The 11,400-nt window shown below is 41.7% G+C and overlaps 1 protein-coding gene across 2 annotated transcripts; it reads left to right on the plus strand.

The window, feature by feature from the left end:
• The first annotated feature begins 2,202 nt into the window (after nucleotides 1-2,202).
• On the plus strand, nucleotides 2,203-7,273 carry LOC147634689 (protein MICROTUBULE BINDING PROTEIN 2C-like). Of its 2 annotated transcripts, none has more exons than XM_086803829.1 (5): nucleotides 2,203-3,569; nucleotides 3,943-4,029; nucleotides 4,453-4,848; nucleotides 4,950-5,165; nucleotides 5,563-7,117. In XM_086803829.1, exons 1-5 carry the CDS (start codon nucleotides 3,246-3,248, stop codon nucleotides 5,797-5,799), a joined length of 1,260 nt encoding a protein of 419 aa, XP_086659955.1. In that variant the 5' UTR covers nucleotides 2,203-3,245; the 3' UTR covers nucleotides 5,800-7,117. The 2 variants fall into 2 exon arrangements, with proteins under 2 accessions (XP_086659955.1, XP_086659956.1); XM_086803830.1 differs by lacking the exon at nucleotides 5,563-7,117 and adding an exon at nucleotides 7,185-7,273 and having other exon boundaries at nucleotides 2,205-3,569.
• Nucleotides 7,274-11,400: the final 4,127 nt, after the last annotated feature.

Raw genomic sequence — 11,400 nt, forward strand, 5'->3', positions numbered from 1 at the left:
CACAACTAGACTCAATGGTTGGAGTCCACATAGGTTACTCCTCAATGCCTATAGTAGCCATAGCTTCATGAAGAAAGCCATGAAAGCTTGTATGAGAAGTTAACAAGCTCTAAGAAAAGTAACAATATATAAAATGTCAAAAAGTAATAATGGTAATGAGGTACCAAATACACAAGACATGTGCCTTTTATATCCTGAGGCCCATGTGCACATGTGTAAATGACCCTAAGCCCCCATGTGCATGTGCATCCTAACATTACTTTATTACACTTACATAGTCTAGAATTTAAGCAAAACCTAATCTAATCAATAAGTTGAGAAACTATACTAATCAATTGAATGAAAAACAACATGATTAAGCAAAAAGGAGAGAAAAGATAGAGTAAAATTAATTCCAAATGACTAATTTTCACACCCAATTAGGACTCTTTGAACTTCTTAATGCACAATCAACATAATCCTCATTTTTAATCAACAAAAATAAACATAAAAAAGAACACATACAATAACAACAAAACAATTCCAAATCCATACATTTTTTGTGGTGTGCCACTACTCAATGCCGATAGCAATGGGAGACTTCATTGGAATCGGAATGAGAAGCATGCCCAACCGGAAGCGATAAGGTGCCAACTACACTAAATATGTTTAGCCTTGATTAAGAAAGGGTCATTGGGGAACTTATCGAATTGCCAAGCTCTAGCCGAGCTCATGAGCTTCACCCTCGCATGGAGAGAGATGTTCAATGTTGTGCTTCTCCCACACTTGTTTGTCGCTCTGATGTATATCTTCCTTCAATGGGTTATTCCTTGCAAAGCTTGGAGTGGAAATCCACCATTAGTGCAAAGTATGAGAAACCCTAATTCTAGTTACATCCATACATGCTAGATTAGGGTTGCAAGAGAGAGTAGAGAGAATACTAAACTCTATTGCATGAATAGGACAAACATGAGAAGCTGCCTTTTTTACTTCATAACTCTTTTTTACTTTGTTTTCCTAAGGTAAGATTTGATGTGGTGAGAACCGAGGCTTCTAAGAGTGTGTAAGCATGAAAACTTTTGCACTTTCTAAATTTTGATGTGTAACATGTAATATTTGAACTTTGGTGATTTGGAGCTTCACAAAAATCAATGGCTTGGTCGACTTGACAATCAGTAGGGATTTCTTCTGGTGTGAAATAGTATTATGAATAATTTGATTATTTGAAATTTTTTGTCAAAATAGTTTAGTTTTTTAATTAAAGTTTTCTTATTGTTTAGGCATAGTTTTATAATTGAAAGTTATCTCTTATCTTTGTTGTATATTCAATCAAATTATCTTTGTTGTTATATAAGCGGTTCACTAATTAATAAAGTTTTTCTCTAAGGTTCAACTCACACATGGCAACCTATTGGCCCCTAATAAGCTCTATGCATGCCCTACATGGCTCTATGTGACCCTTGCCCCACACAGCCCTGCTACACTTCTAGAAAATTTGTTGTGCTCTAAATGAGAGGAGGGAAAGATTTTTGTGTGTGTGAGAGAAAATTTGTTGTACCGTAAATGAGAGGAGGGAAAGCTCGAGAACACGATGACAAGCGTCAAGCATTCTAAAGTTTATGTAAGGTTAACCCGTAAGAAAAATATTCGATATTAATTAATAAATTGCCCTCAATGTCTTCTATTTATTATATCAAAAACTTGAAATGTTGCCAAAAACCCCTAGTCCAAATGGTGGAAGTGTTTGAGTGCCTCCTTGAGGTGGTGGAATCGAATCTCCTAGGTAGTAATAGGTAGTGTGTGTTTGTTGTGGTGTTCAATTCAGGTCATTAAAAAAATAGAAAGAAGTGTTGTATGTAGATATTTTTGTATTTGTTGTAAAAAATTCTTTAGTGAACACTCATTGGCTATGGAAAAAGAAGGTTTCAAGGTTGGTTCAATTTGACCACATGGAAAAAGAAGTTTGTACGATTAAGGTTGATTTTCTGAAAATAAAAGAACTTTTTTAAAAATAATTTCCCTTTTAAAAAAATGTAAATAAGTCCACCTCTCTTTCACCTGATGCTCTCCACCTACTCCAGTCAAATTTAAAATTCAAAAAAATGAGAATGGTTTCAAACTGCACAGTACACAGCACACTGTACATTATGCAAGGCTGGCCGCTGCACGCTGCAGTTGGCAGATTGTCAGGAAGGTAAGTTGAGGACTTGAGGTACGCTGTCCGAGAGTTACACAGAGAGCTTCAAAGTTCACGGGTACACCCACCACCAGAGGAAGTCTGGGCTCTGGAGCCATGTGAAGATGGAGCCAAAAACAAATGCAATTGTCCTGCCAGAGAGAGAGAGGGAGAGGGACTCAGGACGAGTCAGGAGTCCTAAATGGGCGTGCAAAAAGATGAGGTTCTAGCAGAAGGAGAGAGAGAGAGAGAGAGATGGATCTCAACTTCTCTTCTAGCACATAACTTCTAAATGTTTCTTGAAGGGCGAGCAAAAAGATGCGGCAAAATTGGCTCTGTAATCAGGTCTGTGTTTGAGTGAGGATTTAGGTTTAATCTGATGGAATTGCGTGCGGGCTTAATTATGGTATAGTGAAAATGTCGAGACGATCTGGGTGAGAGAGAGAGAGAGAGAGAGAGAGAGAGAGAGAGTGGTCTGTGTAGGGTGGGGCCCTGCTTCGTCCACAAAACAGCGTCGGCTATGGCGGCCACCAGCAAGCAAAATTCGAGCTCTTCCTTAACCGTTCGGTGTTCGCGTGAAGGCTAACTACCCATAAGGGTATGTGCATGAGAAAGACTCGCATACAGAAGAGAGAGAAGAAGAAGAAGAAGAGAGAGAAACAGTTAGAACTGTTCTTTCTCTCTCTTTTCTCCACTGATTTTGCCAGCTGAAGCAGGGGAACTTGGAAAAAGGGTTGAATTTGATGCGCGTTCGTGAGGCGTCGTGCAAGAGAAAGGGCGTGGGGCCTGTTGAAGGCTCGTGCATGTGCACACACAGAGAAGAGAGAGAGAGAGAGGGAGAGAGAGAGGGAGAGAGAGATCTAACCCCTTTCCCCCATAGCCAGATCTGCATAATTTTTCTCCATAACCCACATTTGTCCTGTTTCTACATATCGCCCACATCCCCCACCTTGCCCCTTTGTACAAATCCCCCAGAACCCACTTTGTATCCCCATGGCCTCACTGCCCACAACGCCAACAAAGCACCATAGGCTCCCAGCCCTCTACCATTACCAGCCCCTCCACCCCCTCTGAGCAGCCAAACCCAGTTATGGAAGTGGGTCAAACGGCTACTGCAAGGCAGCACTACAGTAAGAGGTGGGACACAGTAGGTGAGAGGGAGCCCTTCTACTCTGCAGAGAACTGGAAAGACAGCAGCAGTAGCAACAACTGGAAACTCGGTGCCGCAGCAACAGGAGGAGGTGTTGGCACAGCCACGCATGCATGGATCGATGGTGTCGGCACTCCGGCCTCTTCGTCATCCCCCTCTTCTCTCTCATCCTCCCTGCTGCCCATCATGGGCACTGATGGCAGTGTAGACAAAGTGCTCTATCAGAACTTGGTGGAAATGATCCCCCTTGTGGAGACTTTCATGGTACATTCTTCCCCAGTATCAGCATATGATGTGTAAACTCTCGATGCAATTACAGCTTAAGATGTCCTAGCGATCATTTCAATCATAAATTTTGATGTCTTAGCGGTTATGTTTTTATTGCTGTATATTCCCATATCAATATGTACATGATCTAGCTACTCTCTCGTCTCCCACTTTCTAAACACCCACCACAATGCCTATGTTTTCTGACCCCATCACACCTTTCTAAGCATAACATTTACTAGGTCTCCCCCTTCCTAAGAACCCCATGGTTTTCTTGACGTGTTCATCTCTATCCCCACTTTCATGATCTGTTGCTCCATGTGTTTTTGTTTACCTCTCACTAAGCAGTGGTCTCCTTTGGCAATTGCAGGATCAACAAAACAGCAAGTCATTTCCACGACATGCTTCTCTTATCTACACCCCCACACCATCTCGTGATGCCTTGCCGCTTAAGAAGGTGGGTCATCCTCTGCTCTTCTCTTGTACTTCATCAAAATCCTGATTTAACTGTAGGGCACACGTATTCATCCATTCAACCATCTGCAAACCTCTCTCAAATTGTGCTTCAATCTTGCAAAGATCAATAAAACTTCAACTATGGCTTAAATATCTATAGTGCTCTCTACAAACATATATGCCCCCAGACTGGCAGGCTCATCTTGACTGCCTGTCAGATAGGACAGTGGATCTGCCCTGTCCCTGCCCTGCCCATCCTGACGTGCTCAGGTTTGTCTGTAATCAGCTTTAGAACAGGATCCTTCTGTCAATGAATGCTATTTAGTGCCCTTTTCATGATGCCATCTGCTTGTGATATTGCATTTACAAGCTTCAAAACATGATTGATTTACAGTGTTTATATTGCTTTATATAAAATGTCCAGGCAGTTGAGTATTCTTTGAAGGGGAAGAAGGGTCATGGCCAGCTTCTTCGAGGTAAAAGAGGGGAGGTGAAAGATAGCCTGTTTTGGGATAATGCTGAAAACATGTATCAGAATAATCGGGAACCATATCCGGAGGAGATCCCAATGCTTTCTTTCCCTACAGACCATCAAGTGGACCAAAATGCTGTCAGCAAGATAATTGCGCAGCTACAAGGTCAAATAGAACAGTTGGAACAAAAGCTGCAGGAGAAAGACAGCCAGCTGCAAGCCGCAGAGAACAGCTCTCAACAAGTCGATCTCCTGTGCCTGCAAACGAGTGTTGAGGAACTGCAAAAGCAGATTCTGATAAAGGAGCAGGAAATTCAGAAGGCAATCAATCAATTATCAGGAAAACAGGTGGAGATTAGACATCTTCATGTAAATTATTGCACACTTTGTACTGGATTTGTGCTGTAGGCGAACTTCTTATATGTGATTTGTTTCTCTTCTTGCTGCAGCATGAGGTTGCAAGCCTACATTCTCTTCTAGAAAAAGCTGAAGCTGATGTTGAAGCATCAAACTTGAATGTGGCCAAAGTCCATGAAGAATTGCATAGCCTGCAGTGCCAGGTGGCCACATTTCTTCTCCAGATGCAAAGCTTCTCCTCAAGTCTGGACAGTGATCAAGAAGTTGATGTACCTGAAAGCTCATCAAAAACTGCCATGCCAACCGTGGTGAGCTTGCTGTCTTCAAACTAGCTTTGTGAATGTTTTCTTATGGTCTTCCACTGACTGTTATTCTATTAGGCTGCTTACACAAGCAGCTCTGCCTGTCAACGGAGGTCCTCCCATCCAGGCCGTGGAGGTCCTCACATGCTGCCACTGTCAGGGTTTTCCTGTTTATCTCCTGGTCCCGTAGGAATGGACCCATCCAATTCCCCACCTGTGGCCTGGGCAGGAATACTGTATAAACAGCCTTAGAATCCAGAGATTACTCCTCAAACCATTGCATCAAGTGATTTAAGTATGGTTGCTCAGTCTGCTGGTTTCTATAGTGTGCACTGTGTACATTGTTTTTTTGAGTATGGCAGTGTGTATTGTATAACCAAGTACTTTTGAAGCTGTGTTACAGGAAAATGGAGAGATAGATCCGATGACCTCATCTCAAATGCACGAGTCAGAAGCTGAACATGTGGAGCTGACTAGGCGGAAATATCTAGCATCCTTGATTGCAGCCAGAGAGAATCCAAGTGAAGAGCTACTATTGCTTGTCACAGAACTAAGGGTGCAGTTGCAAGCTTGTTTGGTGCAGCCAGGCACGACCAGTGATGTACTGGGCATGCAATCCTCAAAGTTCTCTCTGAGATAGGCTCTGATAGTTTAAGGGTTCTCTGCCTACACCCCCCCTCCGTTCCCTTCACCTGAACAAACTGCTGACACTGTTGGTCTTAGGGAGCAGCAACACCACTGCATGGAATATGCTTCATATTCTAAGCCTTAGTGGTCCCATATCAAAGGAATTTTTCTAGACCAGCTTTATAGGATGTTGTGCATTAACAGATGGGGAAAAGTTTGGCTTACCTCTGTACAAGCTCACATCTGTACAAATTCACACTAGCTAACCCTGATGCTGGGCAGAAGTTTCAAAGTACTGGACCTGTCCACTCGAGTCTTGACAAGTCAGAAAACCGGGTAGACTTTCTGCTCATTTTAGGGTTTCCTATTAGACACCTGGTTTTTGTATAACTAGGCTTACCTCATGATGTTGGCAGAAGGAGCCTGAATTGTTGCATTGCCTCTTGCCTTAAATAAACAGTTGAAAAGTTTTAGAGATGATTTGGAGTGCTCCAAGGAGCCATGAAGGGTCCTGGAAAAGCCTTCTGGTTTGTGAGAATTAAGGGTTGTGGAAAAGCCTTAAGAGAGCAGACATTTGCAGCTTAGCAAAAGCAAATTGTAGCAAATGTGCTCTGCATGCTGGGTTCAATTTTATTGCCACATTATTATGGCTATTGCTGTACAATTACACACCCAGATTGGCGTCTGCCATAACTGTGAACTTAGTTGAGGCTATGAATGCTACATGATGGTAATGTGTGTCCCGGATTCACAATTGCTTTTATCAGCTGAATTCCACAGGATTGAAACTTGAGATAGTGATTGCCAGCAGGCTCTAGTGGTTGACATGATGGAACTAGTTCTTTATCTCTCATCATCTTGATCTCACAGTTATAGTTCTCCAACTTAACTTTAGTGACACTTTTCTCTTCATGAAGGCCTTCTACATTACAATCTAAGGCTTGTGCAATGGGTATGATGTGCACATAGCATGCGTATTGACTCGATAAGGGTCAGTCCTTTAGATGATTTGATTGGTGTCCTCAATGCAGTAACCTTGTCAGTGTGCATTTGGCTGCTATTAACTTGTACAACATGATCTCAATCCTATGCCTATATGCAAGCAAGTTATATTACAGCATTTGTTGTCTTCTTTGACTCCCTTTCTGTGATGTTGTACAGTCAAGGAACATGGTATTGATTGGTCAGGCTCTTGCCCAAGTGGTTACCTCACGCCCCACCCTAGTTGTGGGTTCAAACCCAGCCACCCCCTAAAAGGGCAAAGAATATGATGTTGGACTTTATTGGAATGATCATGGGATTCAATATAAACATACATTTAAGTTGCCCTAGGCTTGTTCTTGATTGCAAGTTTTTGATATAAAGACCTCATTCTGTGAACTCTGGATCATATGCCAGCATTGTGCAGAGGTTTCAAACATGGGATCGCCTTAATCAAACAAAACAATGAGAGTATACTTTGCCACCACCAACGCAAAACTGGTATGAATGAAGTTATACCACGAGCAATCAAAGCGCTATTCAACTGTGAAGTGTGGTTACAAAGCCTTATACCTTGCAAGAAAGGCCTCTCTCTGCTTGCTCTCTGTGATTAGTAGCATTTGGTATGATCAGAGGCTGGTAACGACCCCAAGCAATTACACCTTGCAACGCTTTAATTGAAGGCAAAGCTTGGTTTTCCGTCCTGCAACCATCATTAGCGGCACTGAAGCTAGATTTAGCAAAGCGATCGAGGATTCTGGAAGAAGCGCTTCGCCTCTTTTCTGCGCCGTGCCTGCCTGCAACTCAACGTACACGCATAACTTTCAACAAAGGTCGAAGCCGCTTGTGTTTTGCAAGAGTTTGCAAGCGCACCTTTGCAGGAGGAAGGGAAGGAGATGTGTGGGAAACAAAGGGTGTGTGTGTGTGTGTGTGTTGGCCTATGAAAAACGCCTGTGCTTAGCTCGACGGCAGTAGATTTTGAAATTCAAGGATATGTAATTTACAACTTGAACCTTTTTTTAATCCAAAAAAAATATGGGAGAATCCTGCCACTGCAGCGCTGTGTTTTCGGTGACTAGTCACTACATGCACCGAAAAGAAGCAACAGCTAGTACAACGAATTTTATATAACTTGTATTTCTTCTCCTCCTACTATTACTCTTCTTATTCTTCTATCTATACAAGATTAAGTACAACCCCACCTCCACCTAAGATTAACTACAACCCCACCTCCACCTGGGTAAAGGAGGTGGGGTTAATTCAAAATAACCACTCCTCCAAGGGTGAGGAGGGGCCAAATCTCACATCTTCCAATGCAATTTTGAATTTGAATCTAAGAAGATTTTATCTCACATCTTTCAATGAAATCTTTGTATACATGCTTACATACCTATAGATACACACACTTATATATATATTATGTATGTATGTGTATCTATAGGTATGTAAGTATGTATATATAAATAGATTTATATGTATGTCGACGCACACACACACCACACACAGACACCAGCACATGATACGTGCACACATATAAACACACACATACTCGCACGCATGGACACACGTGCAACGTATAGAGATATGCACACTTGCACACATACTCAAGCTTGCACATACACACACAAACATATATATTATGTGCATGTGTAAGAGAATATACACACACACACACACACGTATATATATTATGTATGTATGTGTATCTATAGGTATGTAAACATGTATATCTAAATAGATTTATATGTATATCGACGCACACACATGTATGTTCACACACACACACACACATAACACACAGACACAAGCACATGATACGTGCACACACGCATACAAACACACATACACACACTCGCACACATGGACACACATGCAACATATAGAGATATGCACAATTGCACACATACTTAAGCTTACACATACACACGTGTGTATACATGCACACAAGCACATAAAGACACTCATATACATGTACACAAGCACATAAAGACACTCACATACACAAGTACATGTGCACACACATGGACATGCACACACTCACACACATATGCACCTGCATGTGCACACACATAGATGTACACACGAGTATATTCACATGCTCACACACACGTACATGCAGACACTCACTATGGATACACATATATAAAAACATACACACTATGTAAACACACACACAACAAATACACACTAACATATACACACAATCAAGACACTTGCATAACAGATGCATGCGTGAAGACATTACACAATCACACATACGTGTGTATGTGCACACACAATCACATATATGTGTATGCAAAAGAGAAGACAAAAGACATTGTATATAAGATACACTTATTTAAGAGTGAATACACTTCATCATGCATCCTCACGTGTTAAAGTTTAATATTGATTAAAAATATATGTGTATATGTGTTTATTTATTTTATAAATGCACATGTATATATAGGTATACGTCTCTAAATATAATAAAACATAATATTATAGATAATATATATTTACATGTGGGTGTGTGTGAGAGAGAGAGAGAGAGAGAGAGAGAGAGAGAGTGCACGTGTGCATGAGAAAGAAGTGTGTTTGTGTGTGTGCATAATGTATCTGTGTGTGTGAGTGAGAGAGAGAGACAGAGAGAGAGTTTCTATATGTGGAGAGAGTGTGTGAGAAGAGAGATAGCGTGTGTGTGTGTGTGTGGAGAGAGAGAGAGAGAGAGAGAGAGAGACATAGACATGGAAGTCTATGTGTGAGAGTGTGTAGGGGGAAAGAGTGTGTATTTGCATTAGTACATGTGCATGTGTGTACATGTGTGTCTGCGTGTGTAAGAGAGAGAGAGAGAGAGAGTTTCGACATTTAAGAGTGTGTGCATATGTATGTGAGAGAAAGAGGGTGTGCATGTGCATGTGCATGTGTGTGTGTGAGAGAGAGAGAGAGAGAGAGAGAGAGAGAGAGAGAGAGAGATTACATGTAAGATGCATTTATTTTGAGAGTGAGCACACCTCACCACTCATCCCTACCCATTAAAATTTAATCTAAAATTTAATTAATTAAAATTATATATATGTGTGTAAATCTATTTAAGTGTGTGTGTGTGTGTGTGTGTGAGAGAGAGAGAGAGAGAGAGAGAGAGAGAGAGAGTTTCTATGTGAGTGTGTGTGTGTGTGCATGAGAGAGAGAGAGAGAGAGAGAGAGAGAGAGAGAGAGAGAGAGAGCCTGAGAATTTCTATGTAGGAGATAGTTTGTGTTGGAGGACATAGTGTGTGTTTTCATTAGTGTATGTGTGTGAGAGAGTGTGTTTGCATTAGTACATGTGCATGTGTGTACATGTGTGTGTGTGTGTGTGTGTGTGAGTGAGGGGGGAGAGAGAGAGAGAGAGAGAGAGAGAGAGAGAGAGAGAGAAACACAGAGAGACAGAGACATGGAAGTCTATGTGTGAGAGTGTGTAGGGGGAAAGAGTGTGTGTTTGCATTAGTACATGTGCATGTGTGTACATGTGTGTGTGTGTAAGAGAGAGAGAGAGAGAGAGAGAGAGAGAGTTTCGACATTTGAGAGTGTGTGCATGTGTATGTGAGAGAAAGAGGGTGTGCATGTGCATGTGTGCGTGTGTGTGTGTGTGTGTGTGTGAGAGAGAGAGAGAGAGAGAGAGAGATTACATGTAAGATGCATTTATTTGAGAGAGAGATATTACATGTAAGATGCATTTATTTGAGAGTGAGCACACCTCACCACTCATCCCTACCATTAAAATTTAATCTAAAATTTAATTAATTAAAATTATATATATGTGTGTAAATCTATTTAAGTGTGTGTGTGTGTGTGTGTGTTTGAGAGAGAGAGAGAGAGAGAGAGAGAGAGAGAGAGAGTTTCTAAGTGAGAGAGTGTGCATGAAGAGTGTGTGTGTGTGTAAGTGCATGAGAGAGAGACAAAGAGAGAGAGAGAGGCTGAGAATTTCTATGTAGGAGATAGTTTGTGTGAGAGGAGATAGTGTGTGTTTTCATTAGTGTATGTGTGGTGTGTACATGTGTGTGTGTGTGTGTGTGTGAGAGAGAGAGAGAGGAGATAGTGTGTGTTTTCATTAGTGTATGTGCGGTGTGTACATGTGTGTGTGTGTGTGAGAGAGAGAGAGAGAGAGAGAGAGAGGCAGATAATTTCTACGTAGGAGATAGTTTGTGTGGGAGGAAAGAGTGTGCGTTTAGATCAGTGTATGTGGTGCGGTGTGTACATGTGAGTGTGTGTGTGTGTGTGTGAGAGAGAGAGAGAGAGAGAGAGAGAGAGAGTATATGCATGCATGTGCGTACATCTGCATCTATGTGTAGAATGTGCTTGAGAGAGAGAGCGAGATGGGGCAGACCTGGAGAGAGAGAGAGAGAGAGTGAGAGAGAGTGAGATGGGGCAGACCTGGAGAGAGAGAGAGAGAGAGAGAGAGAGAGAGAGAGATGTAATGAGGGAGGGTGAAATGAGAGAGACAAAGAGAGTGAGAGAGAAAGAGAGTGAGAGATAGAGAATAAAAAGTAACTTTTAATAAAATCTATATAGGATTAAGGACAACCCCACCTTCCTCCACGTGGGCAAAGGAGGTGGGGCTATTTCAAAATAACCATCCTACAGCAAACGTGAACTTCACGCTTGCATTTCAAAA

This window comes from Cibotium barometz, chromosome 10, assembly GCF_041138505.1.
Source record: "Cibotium barometz isolate CiBa-2024 chromosome 10, ASM4113850v1, whole genome shotgun sequence".
Classification (NCBI taxonomy): domain Eukaryota; kingdom Viridiplantae; phylum Streptophyta; class Polypodiopsida; order Cyatheales; family Cibotiaceae; genus Cibotium; species Cibotium barometz.

Excerpts from the sequence above, each read along its gene's own strand:
- LOC147634689 (XM_086803829.1), top strand. The coding sequence starts at position 3,246 with ATGGAAGTGGGTCAAACGGCTACTGCAAGGCAGCACTACAGTAAGAGG. Across the intron at positions 3,570-3,942 it reads CCCTTGTGGAGACTTTCATG|GATCAACAAAACAGCAAGTC; the intron begins GTACATTCTTCC and ends TGGCAATTGCAG. Across the intron at positions 5,166-5,562 it reads AAACTGCCATGCCAACCGTG|GAAAATGGAGAGATAGATCC; the intron begins GTGAGCTTGCTG and ends GCTGTGTTACAG.